The sequence below is a fragment of the Xenopus laevis genome, chromosome 2L (assembly GCF_017654675.1).
Source record: "Xenopus laevis strain J_2021 chromosome 2L, Xenopus_laevis_v10.1, whole genome shotgun sequence".
In the NCBI taxonomy this organism is placed as follows: Eukaryota; Metazoa; Chordata; class Amphibia; order Anura; family Pipidae; genus Xenopus; species Xenopus laevis.
Window position 1 is genome coordinate 170,543,402 of NC_054373.1, and position 23,919 is coordinate 170,567,320.

A 23,919-nucleotide genomic window follows, 5' to 3' on the forward strand; every position below is an offset into this window, starting at 1 on the left:
GCCTATGGCCCTTCTATAACATACTAAAAGTTAAATTAAAGGTGAATCACCACTAATATGCATTATTTTTGCATTTTTTAAATGATTTTTATGTTATTTGTAAATTGCTAACAATCAGTTGGGCTCTGTCCAATTGCACTTCTGGGTCTGACCGTTAGAACACTGTAGCAGAAGGCAGCCGATTATCAGGTGTGAAGAAGAAGCATAGTCCTGTCTGGAAGAAAGCGGACTATTGCTGCATTACTTGAAGAATCAGACTCGCATTACAGAAAAGGACAGACAGACACTGCATTTTCATTTAAAATAAATCATTGGCCATTTTCAAATGTATGTTGGAAAGTAACAAAATTCTTTTTTTTAAATTCTATTTCCCAAAAAAAAAAGTTAAATATTCTGCACCATACAGCGCTGTATATCTATTGTATCTACTGGAGCCTAGAAGAACATTTCCACAGGCAATAAACACACATATGACTATACTTTCAGCATCGACTCGGTTTATTGCTTGGAAATGAAACAGATCAATGTTTCTATGGAGGGTGAAAGAAGCCAGAGTTGTCGGGGCCTCATAGATATTGTACATAACCCTTGATCTCTCCCTGATTGTTTTCTGTTATTAAGCTTTGCTATAACACCATCAACCCCAGTGTCACAGAATATGACTAGACTACTGGTTTTTGACAGGAATAGCGGGTAAATGGGTGAATTTATGAAATGTTTATAACATGTGCTTGACTGACCCCAAGAAGATTTGGGGCCATATTTCGAGTGCCTGCCTTCTAATGGCAAGCCCTTACAGAGAGAGAGATTAATTCCAAATCTTTCCAAAATTCCCCTTTAAATGAGAAATTTGCCTTATAAATTGGGTTTATTTTCAGTATACATTTTCAGTAGGGCACGAGGGTTATCGAAGGCAATAAATAGGATTTGAAGATGCCGTGCCTGTGTGCGCTGCTGAGATAAACCAAATTATTACTAGTAGACTCTAATGGAACAACGAAAATGCATTGTCCTTTGCAAAAATATCATTTTGAGAAATGTTTTCGTTTTTGATTAGATGCAGAGGGCAGGCCTCTAATATTTGATAAGCTGCCATCGTAGCAGAAAACAGAGACATTAAAGTGAGGTTTAGGCCAAATGGTTAATAAAAAAAGGGGTTGCAGAAGTCTGCTGATTTTTCTAATACAAGGGAATAAAAGCGAATAGTAAGCATCAGTATTAAGCATCACCATTTAAAATCAGGCCAAACTAGGCAATTTTTCCTAGAGATGCTTTCAATATATCTGCTGATATTGGCTGCTGACTTGCCACCAAGTTGGGAGTATACTGGCCCATACAAGGCACAAAGCCATGGTCTCCTCATTCAAGAGTTGATCCAAGATATTATTTGGAAAACCTGGGAAATCCCAAAATGTGAGGGCTACAATGGACCATTGATGCAGTCCTCTCTTGACAGGTCTGCATGGATGTGGAGTGAGATGTTAAAGGGGTTGTTTGAGTTAACTTTTAGTATGATGCAGAGAGTGATATTCTGAGACAATTTGCTATTGTTTTTCATTTTTTATTATTTAAGGTTTGAGTTATTTAGCTTTTTATTCAGCAGCTCTTCAATCTATATTATAAACAATCTGGTAGCTAGGGTCCAAATTACCCTAGCAACCATACATTGATTTGAATAAAAGACTGGAATATGAGTAGGAGAGGACCTTACTAGAAAGACGACCAATAAAAAGTAGCAGTAATAATAAGTTTGTAGCCTTACAGAGCATTTGCATTTTAGATGGGGTCAGCGACGCCCACCTGAAAGCTGGCAAGAGTCAGAAGAAAAAGGCAAAAAATGATAAAACTATCAAAAATAAATAATGAAAACCAATGGGAAAGTTGCTTAGAATTGGGCATTCTATTGCATACTAAAAGTTTACTTAAAGGTTAACCACCCCTTTAACATTAGCCAAGGAGTGCATCAACAACTGCATCAGTCAGCTTTCACCTACTACTTGGGTGGCTAGATTGGGCGAAAAACTAACCATACATGTAAATCTTAGTCCCTTGGTGAGCTTGAGCTCACAATAGAAAAGGATTGAGCCAGAATTAGGGCATGTCTGTAAACAAGGACAAAGGAAGCAAGAATAGTTCCAGGGGCAATTATAAATGATACATTAAAATGTGTTTAGATTAGGGCTGTGTGGCCCTCCAGCTAGACATAAGCTTTTTTTAAATCTGGCCTTGCAATCTATTATAGTGCATGATTGGCCCAAGATATAGGAAATGTTAACTAGCATTGGGTTTGATGATATGAGACACCTATCTATTAATACATAAATAAAAAGCAGAAAATTGCTATAGCTGCTTTCCATTTTACCCTTCAATAATTCCCACATTGCTATGGCCAAAACCCAACCCAAGATGCCTCTTGCAGACTAATAATCAAGACAAGTCAGAAGTGGAGGCAGCCCATCGACTGTGTTCTGGTGTCATTGGGAATGTGGCTTTTCCAAGCAAAAAAGCAGGCATACCTGTAGGACGTCTTAAGAGAATAGCGATGAGAAACTACGCCAACATACACACATATATTCCCCTGTATGAAGAACATTTTTCAGCAGGAAAATGTTAATGTATATTGGACCTTTTAACAATGTCAAAGAAAGATGGAAATTTGTACCTTGGATGCCATGCGGAGAAACAGTTTATTTTGGTCCTCTGTTGTCCCCATCTTTTCTCTCTTGACCATTTCTTTAAGGCTTTGGTTATCATCATCATGAAAGTATCTCACCCTCTCCTTATCAACATGTGTAGCAACCTAAAAGAAAACATACAATGGAAATGTACATAACAAACATACATAAAGCCCCTAGAAAAGTCCCCAAATTAAGCAGTATTCTATGGTTTAGAGGTTTCTTTTTACCGCAGCATAAAAATATGGAACAATTAAGACTTGAATGAACCAAGCAACATATTTTAATATAACTACAGCTTGGAGGTACCCCCTTTGTATCCTGAAGGAAGAAATGCCAAACTTCCATGTGGTTGTATCGAGCGTCAAACAGGACCATGCTAGGGCCTGACAATTAATATGACATGTTAGATGTAAATAGTTTTAAATATTATCAATGTTATAGGCCTATGGTAAACCAGATATAGGTTTTAGCACCTACACCCCAACCCCTTTAATGGTGGAATCATGCCTTTAGAAAGGGTGTTGGTCTTGCAAGATCTCCCCCTTGTAAAAGATTAGGGATGCACCGAATCCACTTTTTTGGATTCGGCCGAACCCCCGAATCCTTCGTGAAAGATTCGGCCGAATACCGAACCGAATCTGAACCCTAATTTGCATATGCAAATTAGGGGTGGTAAGGGGAAAACATTCTTTACTTCCTTGTTTTCTGACAAAAAGTCATGCAATTTCCCTCCCGCCCCTAATTTGCATATGCAAATTAGGATTCGGTTCAGCTGGGCAGAAGGATTCGGCCGAATCCTGCTGAAAAAGGCCGAATCCTGTCCGAATCCCGAACCGAATCCTGGATTCGGTACATCCCTATAAAAGATACAGTGCAAGAGGATCTGACCGAGACCAATGCTTTAGTAAGGAGAACATACAGTACGCCATAAAATGCACCCAAGCATTAAGATGCCAGCCTATGAAAATATATGAGCACAGTTAAAAAATTAGGACCACAGCATGGGGTTTACCTCAACCTGGTATGGTGGCTTAGCAATTTTAACAACATAAATTTGAGTTATTACCCTCATTGAACCATCATAGAAGTGGATTAATGGTACCATTGTGCACAGCCCTCTTCCCCCCCCCCCCCCGAGTGCTTGCCATTAAAAGTTACATATTGTAGTCCAGCACTGAATGTTTTAAACCAAACACTGCTATTAAACAGTCCCGTCCTCTAAATATTTCAGCTGTCTTGTTGTGCTAATATTTCCTTGGAGAGAGAGAACTTAAATGAAAAAGCCCTCAAAGAAAATGAGCAGTAACAGTTGGTGAAAACATCAACACATAGAGAGAAACAGAACAGTAATTTATAATTTCCTCCATAAATCCCAGCGACCCTGAAGATAATTCTTATTTTAAGTTGCACACAGTCACAGAGCTCATGCAAAGAAAGAAACTCATTCTCAAAAGCACAGTAAGAGCTCAACAATAAGACAAGAACGAGGATCTTCAGCTGTTTCTCCGTAAAGGGGAAATAAACACCTGAGTTCAACATGATCACAATAAACCGCTTGTGTAGAAAATGTGTTCAGGGCTTTGAGGGGCAATGTGGTGGGATATCAAGCACCAATGTATTGCAATGCCTCGCTTATGGACTCATGCCTGTTTGACAGAGTGATATTTCTAGTGTCTCCTGTAGATGTGTTTACCTTCAAATAAATTGTGAGTTGCTTCCAGCAGGCCAATGCATTTCAATTGCCTTGAGTCTCCCTGAGAGAACCGAAGCAATCAAAACACTCTGTGCGTCATCAGCCTAAAATCATCTGTAACTCTTAGTCATACTAGGGGATTTCTCCTCAGCTCTCATAGTGCACATTCCTATTTTAGAGGAATGGTGTGATCTGCCCTTCAACATCATCAACTTTAAGTCAGAGTCCTACCTTAGCACATAATAAAAGTAACAGAGGTAAACATTGTTTTATCAGTCATTAGCTCCAAACACAACTAGAACAGCAAATGGTTTCAACTGAAATATCCTAATTGACCTTCAAGTTGGTATTGTATGTGTATCAAGGAGAGAAAATAGCAATTCAAGCCATTTTTTCGCCCCAGCTGGCCATCATCTTAAACCCCCATTCCCACTTCCCCCATTTTCTAGCCTAATCCCAACACCAAAATCTTTTAGAAAGTCCTACAAAACACTGTTAAAGCAGAGAACACCTCTCTCCACTCTTCATGTCTTTATAGGACCTTGGCTTTCAACTCTTGTTCCTCATGGAGCCGCCATCTTTTTACAACACCAACATCCACACTGTCTCTAGTCAAACTTTCGTTTCTTGCTTACCTCTGGGATTCCATTTATGAATTCTTCTGTAAAGAACTCTCACAACCTTTTCAAACCTAAACAAGACCAGGAGCAATAGACCGTCTTTTGCATTCCTGGCCCTTATAAGCCAATAACTAAACCACTCCAGTGTCTCTTAAAACTTGGCACCTTGCAGGTAATTGTATTCGTGCTCAGTGTTATTATTCTCTGTCTGTTTTATTAATTAATTTATTAATTGTTGAAATTTTGCCACATATACAAGAAGAACTATATAAATAAAATGATACACAAGTACATACCATCTGTCTCTTTCTCCTTCCGCCTTTTGGCTCCATTGAATCTGCTGTTGCATTCACAGGCCATGCCCGTCCTGACTGATCTGTCCTGACAAGGAGAGCTTCATTGTCTTCATTCAAGTTGGATCTCTATAAAAGAGAGAGGGAAAATGATTTAGAAACCTTTGAAAATGAAGGAATAAAACATACTCAGCTCTGGCCTGTAATTGAAACCAGCTTGGATTATACTAGCCCATATTTTAACCCGGAGTACAAAATATAAACGTAGCTAAAATGTTAAAATAATTTTTTTTTCACAGAGCAAGAGTATCTAACATTTACTTGTTGCTCTTTCCTGGAGAAGCTGACCTTTTTCTTTCTGTGGAGGGTGTTAAATTATTTAAATGCACTGAAGGCTTTTAACTTTTATCATTAATGAAAGACTCGCTGTGCCTTTTTTCCTCTCTTAAACAGGATGATAAGGCCACTTCAATAATGAGATTTGTGGACAGGGAAAAAGGAATAAAGCAAATGGTACTGAATACGATCTAAAAGAGGCTTTTATTGTGATAAAGAAAATGAACAGTGAACTCACAATAAAATGCTCCAATACAATCAAGGACAGCAGGAGATATCTAAATAGATAAATTAAAGGAGGCATTGGGGCTCAATCAACACTCCATTAAAGCTGGTCCACTCCAATAGGCCAAACTCATCCCGAGTATCATCAGGATTGTGAGCTGGATCACCTTCCTACTACTGGTCCAGACTCTATCTTGGAACACTAAATGAGATCTATTATATGTTTGTTAATAAGCTCCTTCATTCTTAACTACTGGTAGTGATATGCATTCATAATCCATAACTGGATTGTGCAGCAAATGAATTCAATTATCTAAAAAGTTATCCATGATTTTTTATGTCAGCTGTTCATGGGTATAAAGAGGCTGTGCCTGTGTAGCTCCTAGCCAACCAACAGCTCTGTTCTGATTGAAGACAGCTTATTCAACTGTTCCTTTTTAAAGATACAATACCTGAACTAAATAAGCATGGTTATTGACAATGTGATATCCCTCATATTTTGTAAGCAAAAATTGCATATCACAATATGAATGTTACACCGATACCCACATTCTGGACTGTGCAGAGTAACTGTAGGAGGAGAGGCCACTACCTGGCACTTATGACATGATGATGATGATGACATCCAAAAAGATCAGTGGAACTCTTGATCAGACTACAGACTATAAACATATCTGGCCAGTGGGCTTCCAAAAATGACAGTGATGTCTTAAAGGTGAACGACACCCCTCTAAATTTAAAAGCCCCCATCCACCACCCTGCCTGCTTCCTCCCCAGATAGTCTTCTAGTAGAAAAAGTGTCCCTGGCAGCAACGTTGACCTATCTATGCAGAGTAGTACAGTGGAGATTATGAGCATTATCTTCGATAGCTTTGTGAAGTGACCGCTGTCACTTTAGCTTCTTGCGCAGCCAGAGCCAATCCTTACTAGTCGCAACTGTGCATGCGCTGGAAAGATCCATAAGTTACCAAAGAGAAAGAAGAGAATCCAAAGATACTGAAGCTACCGAATATGGCTCAAAATTTAATATTTTATATACTAAATTTCCTACACCAGGTTAATGGTTCAGCACCTTTATAGCAGCAATGTTCCAGGCTTTCAGACTTGTCAAGGGAGCTGGCCATCTTGGATTTTGTTAGGACAGACTGTGACACTCACATGCTCAGTGGGCTCTGAGCAGCTGTTGAGAAGCTAAGCTTAGGGGTCGTCACAAATCATCAAGCAGAAAATGAGGTTCCCCTGTAATATAAGCTGATGCCACAGGGCTGATTATTAAATTCTGATGCTGGGGATTTTTTTCTCTTTAAACCCAGAACCGGCTGTACTGCACTATTAAGACGTTTGCATGACAGTCAATGGAAGGTGGCAAGTGCTGGTTTGGGTCCTTCTTTGTCGCCTAATACTGTATAAGCTGGCAGAGAACCAACCCCTTATGCCTTAGCCGTAGAATGAGTAAACCAGGTAAAACATTACAAATCATGCAGAAATCAGAAAAATGACAATAGTCCTGAATGCTCCCAGGTTGTTATCTCTTGCACTGAATAACGGGCCTGGCGGCAAACTCCACTCTTCTTGCTGCTATTTTCAAAAGGAAACAAAATTGCCGGCTCCTAGCAGATAACAATTTCACTACTCATTTTAAAATAGACTACTGCTAGCAAAAGAATAAAAAGAATGAATTGCGGTGTCATCGGCTGAAACAGACTGTTCCGCAGGCTCCTGAGTGAGTGTCTCAGATGATAACAATGAGAGCACAGACAATGTCTATAAGAACTGGACTCACGGGACAAGGAACAAGCTAAAATAACAAAGCAAAGAACATGAAGAAAGTCATAGAAAATAATCAAGGCCATTCAGATAATACATTTAAATGACCAAACGCCATCTAATTATTGTTCATTGTAGACGCAAATCATTCACAAAAGAAGAAAACTTTGGAGTGCAGCAGCAAATAAGAACCAGATAATAGGCTTTAATCTGTTTCCTTCTGTCTAAAGAGTCTCAATGTTACTGCAGTAAAGCTTTTTTGCTTAAAAAAAAAGAAAAAATACCCACATAACACATTTTATATCACTTTATGGGAAATCTACTTGAAAGGGGTTGTTGACCTTTAAATTAACATTTAGTATGATACATAGAGTGACATTCTGATTTTGCAATTGGTTTTTATTTTTTATTTGTGGTTTTTGAGTTATTTAGCTTTTTATTCAGCAGTTCTCCAGTTTGGACAATGACTTCATTGCACTTTTTGCCCAATGGGAATTTCTTACCTGCTGATTAATATGTGGCACATTATATGGGATATCTGTCAGGCAGGCCAGTCAGTGGTCCCCATACAGGGGGTTAATAAGTTGCAACTTAGTCAGAAGGGACAGAGTCGGCAGCTTTTGGCAGCTGATGTATGGCCACCTTTATCCACCTTCTCAGGTCGGTTAATCACAGAATATGTAAGGCAGTGTTGTGTTTCGAGTAATGGCTCTAGAGGAGCCGACTACTGGTACAATCGGTCAGTCGCATCAATAGTACAGGTATGGGACCTGTTATGCAGAATGCTCGGGACCTGGAGTTTTCCAGATAACAGATCTTTCTGTAATTTGGATCTCCATACCTTAAGTCTACTAGAAAATCATGTAAACATTAAATAAACCCAATAGCCTGTTTTTTCTTCCAATAAGGATTAATTATATCTTAGTTGGGATCAAGTACAAGCTACTGTTTTAGCATTACAGAGAAAAAGGACATTTAAAATGGAGTCTATGGAAGAAGGCCTTTCCGTAATTCTGAGCTTTCTGGATAATGGGTTTCCGGGTAAAAGATTGCATACCTGTACAAGTAGTCAAGGTAGGTAACTGGGTTGGACAATCAGAAAAATGGCCTTTATTTGCAGAGCTTACTTTATAACTCTTTAAAGAGCATGTTCACCTTTATAAAATGCTTTAGAAAGGGCAGTTCTAAGCACCTGTGTAAATTATCTTCATTGTTATTTTTTTAATGATTAGCCTTTCTATTCTGCCTTTTAACAGCTTGGTTGTTGGAGGGGTCACTGACCCAGGCAAAAAAAAGTTGACAGTGGGAGTCCAACTTTAATGCAATTGTACTGCAATTTCTATTTATTTATCTTTCTTTTCAGGACCTCTCCTACTGATCTTCCATTCTGACTACTGGTTGCTATAGTTATTAAAGGGGTGGTTGACCTTTAACTTTTAATATGTAATAGAATAGCCAATTCTAAGCAACTTTTCAATTTGATTCAATTTGGATCTTCATACTTTAAAGCTGGCCATAGAGGTAAAGATTTTTAAACAATCTTTTCGTTTTCGTGAGACCACGAAAATCTCGAAACGATCTTTAAATGTACGATTTGTCCATCTAACTAAAAAGACCATTTCAAGCGATATTGGCAGGAAAACGGAGGGTAGCTGCCTGCTTGGCCCTGCAAACATAGATCGATTGCACTGGGACCCGATAAAACTTTTTTAACCTGGCCGATCAATTTTCTGACAGATGGACGAAAAATCGGAAGATGCACGAACGTTCGATTCTCACTAACTTTGCGATAATTAGACTGATTGGTCGCATTGCACTGAAATCAATCGTTCACCAACAAAAGATCTTTGAGTCTATGGGGCGCTTTAGTCGAATATAAAATCATATAAATATTAAATAAACCCAATAGGCTGGTTTTGCTTCCAATAAAGATTAATTATATCTTAGTTGGGATCAAGTACAAGCTGCTGTTTTATTATTACAGAGAAAAGGGAAATCATTTTTAAAAAGTTTGGATTATTTGGATAAAATGGAGTCTATGGGAGACGGCCTTTCCATAATTCGCAGCTTTCTGGATAATGGGTTTCTGGACAATTGATCTCAAACCTGTAACAAGTTAAATTTGAAAGTGAAATTCCTCTTTAGATATAAAATATATAAATAAACAGATGCTCCGGAGGATCCTGCTACAGTAGGATATAGGAACACATTCAAACTTCCAACCACTAAGGGGCACATTTACGGTACTTAGCTCGGAATAGAATAAAAAAATACTTCGAATTTCGAAGTTTTATTTTGGCTACTTCGACCTTCGACTACGAATCGAACTTAAAATCGTTCGACTATTCGATAGTCGAAGTATTGTCTCTTTAAAAAAAAAAAAAACTACGACCACCTACTTCGCGACCTAAAACCTACCGAGCATCAATGTTAGCCTATGGGGAAGGTCCTCATAGGCTTTCCTAGCTATTTTTGATCGAAGGAAAAGCCTTCGATCGATGGATTAAAATCCTTTGAAACGTTCGATTCGAAGGATTTAAAAAAAAAAATTTTCCTACGATCGTTTGAACGAACGAATAGCGGTAAATCCTTCGACTACGATATTCGAAGTCGAAGGATTTTACTTTGACGGCCGAATATCGAGGGTTAATTAACCCTCGATATTCAACCCTAAGTAAATGTGCCCCTAAATGTTTGTAGTAAGTAGAAAATGAACACAGCAGTGATATCCGTAAGATTATACCGACTGCCAGCAGCCATGGGTTACTAATGTGGCCAAGCATTCCAAGACTGGTTTTGCTCAGGACACCATAAAGGGCGCGCCTTCATCAAGCTTTAATGTATAAACCCACATTGTACATTCTCTTTAGCGGCGTAATGCAAAAATCAATTGCAATCTTAGCGGACATGCTTGGTTTGGTCCTGAGACAGAATCCCTAATTATAAGCTTTGCTACTTCTGTAACTCAAAGATGTGACCAAGAAACATTCAGGCCTTTATTCCTTAGAGAAGTCAACAAGCTGGAGAAAAGGAGACAGCAGTGGCAATCTGCTCTTACAATCTTGTTCCACAATACAGTACATAACAAGACTATCACCAGAGGCCGATAAGCTTCTCTTCTATCCATCGACCCCCATGTTGTAATGCACAGCGAGAGACGTCTGATTTAGTGCTTGAGAGATTACGGACAGCACAGGTGGAAAAAAACATGGCGGAGTCTAAAAAAGATAGAGTATTTATGTAAGTTATAATGCAATTAACTATACAGGTATGGGATTCGTTATCCGGAAACCGATTATTCAGAAATCTCAGAATTACAGAAAGGCCGTCACCCATAGACTCTTTTTTTTTTTTAAAGGATTTTCTTTTTCTCTGTAATAATAAAACAGTAGCTTGTACTTGATCCAAACTAAGATATAATTAATCCTTATTGGAGGCAAAACCAGCCTATTGGGTTTATTTAATGTTTACATGATTTTCTAGAAGACAAAGTATGAAGATCCAAATTTACGGAAAGATCCGTGATCCGGAAAAACCTCAGGTCTCCAGCACTCTAGATAACTATTTCAGTTGTTTCTACCTCAGTGACAGATTTATTAAGGGTTGAGTTGTGTTTTCCATGAAAACTTCCAGTTTTCAAAGTTATTTTTTGGTCATATATCTATTTTTTATTTTGGTTTAAAATTGGAATTTTTCAATTTTTTTTTTAAAAAACTAGATTTTTTTTCTAGATTTATTATACCCCGACCCTGGAAATAGCTTGAATCTGAAAATACACCATCTAAAACCTGCCACGGTTATGTAGGAGTCAATGACAGAAGTACCCTGAACCATTTGAAGATGTTTGTAGCCTTCATGATGTTCAAGTCTTTTTCAGTGTGTTTCGCGCAAAAACTCAATCAATTCAAGCAATTCGATTTTTTTTTCGCCTAAAACCATCAATTTGAGTTTTCAGGTTGTTAACCCCAAAACTCGCCAATTCGAGTTTTTTCCATTCGAGTTTTATCTTAAAGTGATAGATGCTAAAAATTACTTTTTAAAATCTGAATGTATATTAAAAGTTATCTATAGGTCATGTTGATTGTTTTTTGCAGAGAAGTTTGTTTTGTATGTATGTTAGTTGAAGTTTCTATGGGCGTATTAGGCCGTTTCTATGGGCGTATTAGGCCGTTTCTATGGGCGTATTAGGCCGGTGACATAATTTATTATTTTCTATTTCCAGCCAGCGGTATTATGGGGAACGAGAATAATGAGAATTACATGTTGGAAAAAGAAACCTAAGTGCTGAACAATGCATGTTGATGGTCGTATGTGGTTTCAGTGGCGTAGTTATGCCCGACTGATCTTTTTTAAAAAAACGCAACATTAAAACGTCCCGTCTGGCCTTGCCCTAAACCTGACTGTTCCAAATCAGCCTGTCATTTAGAGATTCTAATGCTAACAGACTCCTGCTGCACAAATATGGCAGCCCCCTCATACAGGAACATGGGGCATCAGACAGGTAATGTAAAAGCATCAGGCAAATACTTTATGGCAAAAGTTATAAGTAGCTTTCAAAGGCAATATTATGATAGATGTAAAAATAGTTTAATTTCTGGTGTCAGTATCTCTTTAAAGGGGTGATTCACCTTTAAGTTAACTTTTCGTATTTCATAGAATGGCCAATTCTAAGCAACTTTTCAATTGGTGTTCATTATTTAATGTTTATAGTTTTTGAATTATTTGCCTTCTTCATTGACTCTTTTCAGCTTTCAAATAGGGGGTCACTGACTCCATCTAAAATTAGATGCTCTGTAAGGCCACAAATGTATTGTTATTGCTACTTTTTATTACTCATCTTTCTATTATATGCCCTCTCATTCATATTCCAGTCTCTCATTCAAATCAATAAATGGTTGTTATGACAGTTTGGACCCTAACAACATGATTGCTAAGATAGCAAACTGGAGAGCCGCCAAATAAAAAGCTAAACTCAAAACAACAAATAAGGTAAAATGAAAACCAGTTAGAAATTGTCTCAGAATATCACTCTGTACATCCTACTAAAAGTTCATTTAAAGGTCGAACCCCTTTAAATTAGAAACCATTTGCGTTGAGAGTTCATTCAAGGTTTAAAAAAGCTCGCATAGCTCTAAAATTCAACCTTTGATAAATAACCGATATAATGTCTGTCTTTGAGTAGCGCAGCCGAGTTCATCAGCGCCATCTTCTGCCCATTCATATATCTTCGGGTCTCTTTGGTGACACAGAGTCTGCAGGTCGCATGCGCAGTTGGGGCTAGTCAGGAATCCACTTCAGCTGTACATGCGCCTGCAGGCTTCGTGTCGGCAAACAGACCGGAAAATATATGAATGAGCAGAAGATGGCGCAGATGAACTTTGCTGCGCTACTCTGCATTTGAGCTCAAATTTCCAATCAGGCAACTTTCTACAGAATACAATGTGTCGGGAGGTAGAAGCAAGATGGAGAGCAGTTGCAGAGGGGCTGTTGCATTTCAGGGGGTTTAGTTCTCCTTTAAAATCTGAAGATCCACATTACAGCAAGATCCCTTATCCGGAAAACCCAAAGTCCCGGGCATTCTGGATAAAAGATGCCATAAACTGTATTTATGCAATACAAGATTACATAAACAAGATTATTGGAAAAGCCTTTTTAACATATGCAACGGTTATGTGTTTTATTTTTATTTTTTATTCTCAGGATCACAACCACTGTTCCACAGGACAAAGCATAATGACGCCCTCTTAAGAGCGATATACATGAAATCCACAGCTCCTGACTTACCTCTGCATCAGACCTTCTCTCTGTTACAGGAGGGGTTTCCTGAGGCTTCCTTTCTTTCTGTTGACGAGCTTCATCTAGCTGGGCTCTCAGTTTTGATGCCAAAGCCTAAAAGAATGAATAGATTAAAGATGACTATTTTGTTTACACTAAAAATAAATAGCTGCTTGAAATTCTGACATTCAATTAGTACTATGTACCTACATGAGGCACATAAACTCAACCAGGGCTGCCGTCAGAAATCACAGGGGCCCCGTACAACAAAACTTTCTTGGCCCCCTCTTTTCCCCTCCCCCACCCATCAGTACAAAAGCCACACAGGCACAAGCGCTAAAACATTACCTTAAGTAAAAAAAAAAATTAACATTGGTGACCAGGGCCGCTACAAGTTACTAAAAAATAAATAAATAAAAACCCATTGGTGCCAGGGCCCCTACAAGTTATAAGAAAAAGAAGATTGGTGCCAGGGCCAATACAAATTGTAAAAAAAATTGGGGCTCCCCTGTTGCAGAGTTCAGGGGAGCTCTGGAGCCTGTATCTTCAGCTTTCTTGTGCTTTGATTATCCAATGAAGTGCAAGTCCTGTTAAAGTCGCACAGGGATTGGATAAGCTGGAGGGGAGCTTTAAACTTCACCCATCTAATCCTGATGCCGCTTTACCAGGACTTACACTTCACTGGAAATCAGAGCACAGAATCTGTTAGAAAAAAAAAAAAGATGTAGGCACCGGAGCTGGGGCCCTGCTTAACACCCCAAACCATCCGGTCCCTGGGCAGTTGTACCCTCTGTCCCCCCCCCGATGGTGACCCTGAACTCAACAAACAAAAGTGCTTCTCTGAGCACCACTGCAAGTTAAGAAGACCATAGATGCGAACAAAAGTTTGTACGATTTTCGGGCCGTGTGTGGATCATCCTGGCATTTTTCATACCATGATGATCAGTCATTTAGTCGATCGGACATGTTAGAAGATTTCTGTCGGCCAACGATAACATCTCTGCATGTATTGTCTGACAATATCAGGGGGTGACTGTCACTACATAACTTCTGTACGATTGAGGTCTGTCAATTTATGGCCAGAACATGGTCTGATTTATTCTTTTTACTACTTTACTTAATCTGAAGTGTTAGCTGTAGGTCGGGAGACTGCAATGTACGATCGTTCGTCGCATCTGATGATGAAATCTGCAAGTCTATGCCCAGCTTTTTTTTTTCTTTTTAATTCAAATAATATTTCAAGTAGTTTTGGAGCCATTTTTTGCTTACTAACTCAATGTGAAGTCTGTAAGGACCTTCATACTCGCGTTGCTGCGCCGAAATACTTTGTGTGCCTGCAACCGGGCTGACGCCATGATTCCAGGTGCAGGAAAGGAAGAAGGCAGATGGCAGCGTAGGGTCGGATTCCTGGCCTGCACTTTAATGGAGGCCAAGACTCAGTCCCATGTGGCATTAGCCTTAAACTTAAACTATGATCCAACCTACAGGTCATTTCCAGAAGCTTCTCAGATACTGTCGGATTCCTGTGTTGATTCAGGCATCCTAACTGTATATTGAACTCTGATGCATGACATTTGCCCTGACCTTCATCATGCCTTCTGGGCCCCTGGGCCGATTGCCTTCTGGGCCCCTGGGCCGATTGCCTTCTGGGCCCCTGGGCCGATTGCCTTCTGGGCCCCTGGGCCGATTGCCTTCTGGGCCCCTGGGCCGATTGCCTTCTGGGCCCCTGGGCCGATTGCCTTCTGGGCCCCTGGGCCGATTGCCTTCTGGGCCCCTGGGCCGATTGCCTTCTGGGCCCCTGGGCCGATTGCCTTCTGGGCCCCTGGGCCGATTGCCTTCTGGGCCGATTGCCTTCTGGGCCGATTACCTTCTGGGCCCCTGGGCCGATTACCTTCTGGGCCCCTGGGCTGATTGCCTCCTGACACAGACAGTTTTTCTTGCATATTCGATTTTGCCATTTGAAAGCAATTGTCTATGAGAATCAATGCATTAAATATCAATGTGATCAATAAATGATAAATCGAATGTATTGGTATATTGGTGTTCACACCAACTTTGCATCAATAAAGTCCTCATCGACATCTTAAGCCGAGTGCTTTATACAAGATGAGATGCAAGAAATGATCCCTGATGACAAAATAAAATAATTTTCGTTGACAAACTGGCAGTCATGAATTCAAAATGATTGCTAAGAGAGTAACAAAAACCCTAAAACTGTGTCAATAAAACTATAAGAAAAGCTTTTATTTCAAATCGTTCCTGTTACGGATGATTTAGGTAGGCCTGTTAAGAGTAAATCATGTATGTACTTATTACACAATATTGCTCATGTTGTGAGGTAACAGTTGCTGCAAAACAGAATAGAACTGCGACAATGGATAATGTTTGGAACTCTCATTGCAACTGTTGCTAGCTGAGCTACCCATGGTTTGTTTAAAGCAGTGATCCCCAACAAGTATCTAATGAGCAACATGTTACTCACCGACCCATTTGATGTTGCTCCCAGGGCCCTCAAACCAGGTGCTCGTTTTTGAATTCCTGGCTTGTAGGTAAGTTTTTAATGCACAATAATCGTGTGCATTACAAACAGAGCCCCACATAGTGCTACCAGGTAGCCAATCAATGTTTTGGCACTCTCTATGAGCTTGTATTGCTCCCAAATGCCTTTTGCATTTGAATGTGGCTCATCGGTAAAAATAATAAAAAAAAAAAGGTTGGGGATCACTGGTTCAAAGGGTCACTATACATAAGGGTCCATCCTGTTAGAGTCCTGCAGCAGGTCGGGTACTGACTGGTTACATGCAAAAACCTGCGATACCCTGCGGGTTGCAGGTAGTAGTTTCTGGAGCGGGTATAGACGCGGTTCTCCAGGTCTTCTCAATAGCGAGTTTTACTTTTTTTTTCTGATCACGCCTACTTCCAATGATGTCACTTCCGGTTTACAATGACAACACATCCTGTTTCTTGATGGTCAGCAGGTCACGTATCGGGTTGCGGATAAGGTACTTGCGGGTCGGGTAGCGGGTCCAAGCGGGTAAGTATTCGAGTTGCAGGTGCGGGTTTAACAAATTGGTTCCGCGCAGGACTCTACATCCTGTTCCCATACTTACAGCGTCAAACCACAGGGCATTACCTATTTATAAAAGAAAGAATAATATGGGCAGAGCACATGCAAAGGGTCTTACCGTGTTACCCAGTAATTCTGCCTTGACAATTTTAGCTCCAAGCTTGTTCATCTCATCGTCACTGAGAATTCTGATAGGCTGGGAACTGCAGTCAGGCCTGCAGGTAAGAGTATGCCAATGATTAACAACATAGGATCTACATGTTTTCATTCATATATCGATCAACAAATATCTCTCAAACAGTTTCTCAATTACAGTTCCAATATTCTAAAGTTTTTTTGCGTATTTTTTTGTTTGTATAGGGAAGTGCAATAGGGAAGGGGAAAAAACATCTTAGACCTCCTTGCTGTGTGACAAAAAGGCCCGCGATTTCCCTTCCCGCCCCTAATCTGCATATGCAAATTAGGATTCGGTTCGGCCAGGAAGAAGGATTCGGCCAAATCCGAATACTGCTGAAAAAGGCCGAATCCTGGCTGAATCCCGAACCGAATCCTGGATTCGGTGCATCCCTAGTTTTTAGAGACTCACTTTTGCTACTTTATTTGCAACTGTTTCAATTAATATGCACAAGTTTTTTTCTATGTTACACCGGCGTTAGCTTTTTTCCGCCCACTTGTAACACAGTTCCACTTGCTTGTTTACAAGGGTTGCCATGACAACCAGTGTGTTCTGGGGGAGGGTATTTAGCAGTTTGTGTTGGTCACAGTCTGGTTTGTTATCCTTGAGAAAGAGCATAGTTGGTGATCGAAACGTTGGATTTTTTTCAATATATATATATATATATATATATATATATATATATATATATATATATATATATATATATATATATATACACACACACACACACACACAATATGTAGTGGGTTGTGGGGGAAATAGGTCTTTGTACAAGAAACTGGTGTAAAGGGACAGGGGTATTTGTTCATATAGTGAATAAAGTACCTCCTCTTGTAAAATATAAGGATATTATAAGTTACCGAGGAATTTCATGACCATATAAAAACAGGAGGCTGAAGGCGAGTGTTTTTATACAGGTCATGGAACTCCGAGGTAACTGCTAATATCCTCATATTTTGCAACTGGGGGTACTTTATTTATTATAATACACAAATTTCAGTGAGTCATGTGACAGAAATGACATCAGAACTCACCATTTATAAGGATATAATTTACAAGATATTCATGGCTTTTGTTTATTATATATGTATATACATATATAAAAATATATCATGTAAAATAATATATATATATATATATATATATATATATATATATATATATATATATATATATATATATATATATATATATATATATATATATATATATATAATATAATATACAAGTCACCAAGGAATTCTATGACCTTTTATATATGGTGACATAACATCCTTATATTTTACAACGGGGGGGGCATTTTCTTATTATAATATGCAAGTTTAAGGGAGTAGCGTGAGAAATGACATCAATAAGCACTGATTATAATGGAATTCATTGCTAAGCACCAATTATAACTGAAGACATCCCTAAGCAGCGTTTTTATAGTGAATAAAGTACCCCCTCTTGTAAATTATAAGGGTATTATAAGTTACAGAGGAGTTTCATGACCATATAAAAGCATGAGGCTGAATGGAAATCCGAGGTAACTTCTAATATCCTCATATTTTGCAACAGGGGGTACTTTATTTATTATAATACACATGTTTCAGTGAGTCATGTGACAGAAATTACATCACTACTCACCGTTTATAACTGATGACTAATTTACAAATGAGGAGAGCACTTCTCAGTAGCAAAAAAACTCTGTGGTTGTGTTTATTTAAGGCTACTACACGACATGTTTCGGGTCATTACATACCCTTTCTCAAGTGTTGAGAAAGGGTTTTTTGCTACTGAGAAGTGCTCTCCTCATTTGTAAATTAATTATTGGATATTGGGATAGCGGTATACCCAAAAGAGGATTTGATGCATTCCTGATAAGCTAAAAAGGCAGTGCGGAGAACGTCTTTTGCTTACATCAGTACTGACCGTTTATAAGGATATAATTTACAAGATATTCATGGCTTTTGTGTATCATATAGTGAATAAAGTACCCCCTCTTGTAAAATATAAGGATATTATAAGTTACCGAGGAGTTTCATGACCAATATTATAATACACAAGTTTCAGTGAGTCGTGTGACAGAAATGATATCAGAACTCACCGTTTATAACTGATGATATCAGAACTCACCGTTTATAAGGATATAATTTACAGGATATTCATGGCTCTTGGGACCAAACTGTAAATTATATCCTTACAGCACTCTCCTACTTCATAAAGATGACCTTTATAACCTATGTTGATTTCTTCTACAATGTTCTCCCCTTGCACTCTGCCCGTCACTTGTCTAAAAGCCTAACATAATTATTTTGAAAAAAACCTCTGGAAAATCATATCACATTTGTACCAGCATGTAGCCTCTTGCTTTTATATGGTCACTTAACTCCTCAGTGACTTATAATATCTTTATTAATTAAAGAAGGGGTACATCATTTACACACACACATACACACTCCCTGGCTTGGTTCAGTAAAGTCCACTGTTAACACTAGAAAAAAAAAGGAGGATTTTATTTCTCCTGAACATACGTAACCTCTTTTTTATTGTTTATCTAATTTTTTTGTACATAAACATGAACTCATTTAATTTATGTTTTGTTTTCTAATTTATGCTTTGACTTTCACTGATAAAATCTTGTTGTTCTGCAGTAGAGCAATTTGGAGGACAAACAAATAATATTTCATATTCCTGCTCTAGGCCCTTCAAAATGAAATGAAGATGTGTGCATAGATAAGACGGGTCTAGATTATCTTTTTATAAATTGGGCCCTGAGTATAGACCCGAGTGATGACCTTCCTTAAAATTCCTTCCTAATATCAAATGAACACAGCAACAGTACAAAGCTTATCTATACTAGGACAAATGGCCTTCCAAGAATGGAAAGAATTTATGATTTGGAGCTCATTGGAACAATCCGTGGGGCCCTCATATTGTTGTTATTTTTTTTTTTTATATCTTACATGTTTATTTCTTTTGACAGGCTACCACCCCAAAGTTACCAGGCCATGTCCTCTGAACACTATACATCACGAGCACCCACATAATTCCTGTGAAGGGTATTATCTCAATATCACAGAAGAAAAAAGGGTTGCGGCAAAAAAAAAAAAAAAATTTACAAAGTAGAATCCCCTCATAAGCAAATTACACAGTCATGGTGGGAGTTTCCCCATGAAAACATGGTCTATATCAGTGATCCCCAACCAGTGACTAAAGAGCAACATGTTGTTCACTAACCCCTTGGATGTTGCTCCCAGTGGCCTCAAAGCAGGTGCTTATTTTTGAATGAGGCAAGTTTTGGTTGCATAAAATCCAGATGTACTGCCAAACAGAGTCTCCTGTAACCTGCCAGTCCAGAGAAGGACTACCAAATAGCCAATCACAGCCCTTATTTGTCACCCCAGGGACATTTTTCATGCTTGTATTGCTTCCTAACTCTTTTTACATTTGAATTTGTCTCACAGGTATAAAAGGTTGAGGACCTCTGGTCTACAATGTTAACTTCACAGCGCCAAAGCTAGCAGTGTGCTCTTATTAATGCCACCATAGATTCTACGTTCTTTTGGTATGGATATCTGTAAAAAGAAAATTACTGTTAACTAACCATGGGTCACTCAACAAAATCTGTAAACAAAAGTAACATGTAGGCCTCAGAAACCCACCCCAACATCTCCATACTTCCAAACTCTAGAGACCTTAATAACCATTGACCTGTATCTTTACCCTTAAAATACCCCTACATTTAACTTTAAGAAACAACTGTAATCAATTATAATCGGATGTATTGGTGCATCCTAAATGATTTTAAAACAGGTCTGGCAGTCACCAGTATGTTTCCAGCAACTAAAAAGGTGGTTCTGAGGCCTGCATGCTACTTTTGTTTACAGATCTTGTTGAGTCACCCATAATTAGATGATAATCTTAGCCCTCGTTGAAGGTTCTCATTCATCCAGGTCATGGTAGAGCTTTAGTAAGAAGTCAAATCAACTGGCCTTGCTGTCCAATCGGCATAATTTGTTAAAGGGATACTGTCATGGGAAAAAAAATTATTTTTCAAAATGAATCAATTAATAGTGCTGCTCCAGCATAATTCTGCACTGAAATCCATTTCTCAAAAGAGCAAACAGATTTTTTTATATTCAATTTTGAAATCTGACATGGGGCTAGACATATTGTCAAGTTCCCAGCTGCCCCAAGTCATGTGACTTGTGCTCTGATAAACTTCAATCACTCTTTACTGCTGTACTGCAAGTTAGAGTGATATCATCCTCCTCCCTTTTTCCCCCCCAGCAGCTAAACAGAAGAACAATGGGAAGGTAACCAGATAGCAGCTCCCTAACACAAGATAACAGCTGCCTGGTAGATCTAAGAACAACACTCAATAGTAAAAACCCATGTCCCACTGAGACGCATTCAGTTACATTGAGAAGGAAAAACAGCAGCCTGCCAGAAAGCATTTCTCTCCTGAAGTGCAGGCACACGTCACATGACTTGGGGCAGCTGGGAAATTGACAAAATGTCTAGCCCCATGTCAGATTTTAAAATTAAATATAAAAAAATCTGTTTGCTCTTTTGAGAAATGGATTTCAGCACTATTAACTGATTCATTTTGAAAAAAAAATTTTTTCCCATGACAGTATCCCTTTAAGTATAACCAGCATGGGGTCAGAGATCTCACAGAGGCAAGGTGTTGATTGTATTAGCATCATTGGAGCTATGAGGTGTTATTAAACCATCCTGTAAGAGGTGCCAAAACCCCATGCTGGTTATACTAAACAGATTTTGCGGATTGGAGAAATATTCCAGGGTATTTTACCCCAGAAAGATTATTGTACAGGTCATTCTGAATTGCGAAAGTCAGATAACTAGTAAAATGTTTTCAAGAGCAAAAAAATACAACAAGTCCAGTTGATTTGCCTTTACTATAGTTCCATTTGCCAGCTTGTCATGACTATCCTCTTATCCAAAAAAAGGTATCACATTTATAATAATTATTTTTTAATTTCAAGACACACACAGTAACAAAGCCCTTGTTCACTGCACCGAATCCTTCAACCCATGTGTATATTACACGTGCACATCCATGCTAATGTCAAGATAGCTGCATTGTGTTTAATTAGCGCATACAGAAATAAAACAATATTTACTTGTTTCTGTAAACTGCAGGACACTATAAAACAGAGAGATGGTTGTGTGTAAAACAAAGAATAACTAGAAGATATATTTTCTCCTTAAATACTGCAGGGAACAGTGGGTGGTTATCAGGACAGGCAGAAAGATCAAAGCCTTATTCTGCTTTCATATAGCATTTGTGACTAATTCAGAACATGACAGGTCTTAAAAGGAAGACTTTCTGGCCTGTGCAGCACAGAACCCAGTTAAATTAAAAAAAAACCTGCTGAAAAGTATCATTTTATAATCAACACAGGAATAAAAGCCAGATATGTTTATGTATAGAATACCATGATTACAGGTAAACAATTGGACATGAAGTCCACACAATATCTTTTTTTTTTTTTTTTTTTTAATTCTTTGTGGTTTTTGAGCTACATATGATTTAAAAGAAGAATACCTTGGTGATTGTGGTCTTTCTTTCAATGATTGCGACTCCCTGCTGTAGGCATCTGGCTCAGTTTCCTCCCTAGAATCCTTCCTCTCATTAGGTGGAGAGTCATCTTTTTGGGATTCCTCATTATTCAAGGGTTTTTGGAAACAATGTTGTTCAGAGTCTTGAGGTTGCTGCTTCTTCTCGCTACAGTCTTTAGATGGTAACTTTTTCCAAGATTTTTCACCCTCATTTTTCGAGGTTTTTTGGAAACTAGGTTTTTCAGAGTCTTGGGGTTGCTGCTTCTTCTCGCTACAGTCTTCAGATGGTACCTTTTTCCAAGATATTTCACCCTCATTACTCGAGGGTTTCTGGAAACAAGGTTTTTCAGAGCCTTGAAACCCAGTTCCTTTATTCTTTTGTAATTGATAGTCTCTGATATATAATGATCTGTTATCATCAGAGGGCTTTAAAAACTGATGCTTTGGTTTAAAGGGGGCACTTTTATCCGGGTTTCTATCTTCAGATAATTGCCTTCTTCTGTGTTCAGGGTCTTTCCTATTTCTACTGTACTCCTCGCTGTGCCTGTATTCTTGACTTTCTTTACGGGAATATTTGTCATACCGATTATGATCAGTATGGTGGGGCCTACTTTTGTCATCAGTGTGTTGGCTTGACCTTGGAAACCGTCTAAGATCATCATCCTGATAATGAGATTTTCTCCACCTCTCTCTTTGGCCATCATTAGAATTCTGTGACGCTGCCTTTTCTGCTGCTTCTAGTTTTTCTTGGAAAATTTCCATTGACTAAATTGGAATGAAAAATAAAATCATATACAAAATATTTGTATATCAAAGAGGTGGATTTTGCACAGTGTGAAATTTTAACAGTTGTCAACCAACTTGCTGACATTGCTAGGTGCTACAGTTTTCAACTGGAAGAGGGCCACAAACATTATCATGCACTTAAGACAATAAAGGTTGCACAGTTATTCTCACCCCATATCTCTCAGCCACTATGTCATCAAGGCTTCGATTTTCCCTTTCAGATTGTTCTTTCATCCTCTGATAAGACTTTCTTAACCAGCTCAACCCTCCATCCTCAACATGTTGCACTGGAACGGAAAAGCCAGATTATTAGGTCATTTTAGAGATCACTTAAAAATGATAAAAGGGTCATTTGTTTAAGTAACTATACCGGTATTCCTGCATAGTTACAGAAGATTTTGTCTAGGTTTTGATGGAAGTTTCTAGGTTGCAAAGATTCTTTAAACAAGACAGCCAACAGAGTACAGGCAGGGGGGTAGTGGTAAACCATTGCACACCCTTGCCAACACCCACAATAAAGCTGGCCATAGATGTACAGATTTTCAACAGATCCAATCCACATCGTGAGACCAAGATCTTCTGAGAACCATCGTACGAACGTTCGAACTGTCCATCAACTAAAACGACCAATTTACCAGGAAAACAAAGGGGAGCTGCCTGCTTGGCCCTGCAAACATCCATAGATTGTACTGGGACCGACAAAGATTTTTTAACCTGGCCGATCAATTTCCTGGCAGATGTCGGACGAAAAATCGTAAGATGTTCGATCGTTTGAATCCCACTAACCGCACGATAATTTGACGAATCGGTCGGGCTGCGCTGAAATCGGTCGTTTCGCAAAGAAGAATCGTCGCGTCTATGGGGGCCTTAAGACAATTTCTATTCAATGAGATACAAGCTGCTTGTAGCTTGTTTTATGTTCAAATGAGAAGT

The 23,919-nt window shown here is 38.8% G+C and overlaps 1 protein-coding gene across 2 annotated transcripts in view; it reads right to left on the reverse strand.

Annotated features, from left to right (window-relative positions):
• cwf19l2.L (CWF19 like cell cycle control factor 2 L homeolog) overlaps nucleotides 1-23,919 on the reverse strand; it is an 81,417-nt gene that overhangs the window by 34,040 nt on the left and 23,458 nt on the right. For both annotated transcript variants that reach the window (XM_041581113.1, NM_001096193.1), the window contains 6 exon segments: nucleotides 23,158-23,273; nucleotides 22,187-22,965; nucleotides 16,573-16,669; nucleotides 13,397-13,501; nucleotides 5,288-5,413; nucleotides 2,663-2,800 (listed from right to left, as the gene is read on the reverse strand). In XM_041581113.1, the coding sequence (XP_041437047.1) occupies nucleotides 2,663-2,800; nucleotides 5,288-5,413; nucleotides 13,397-13,501; nucleotides 16,573-16,669; nucleotides 22,187-22,965; nucleotides 23,158-23,273 (1,361 nt within the window).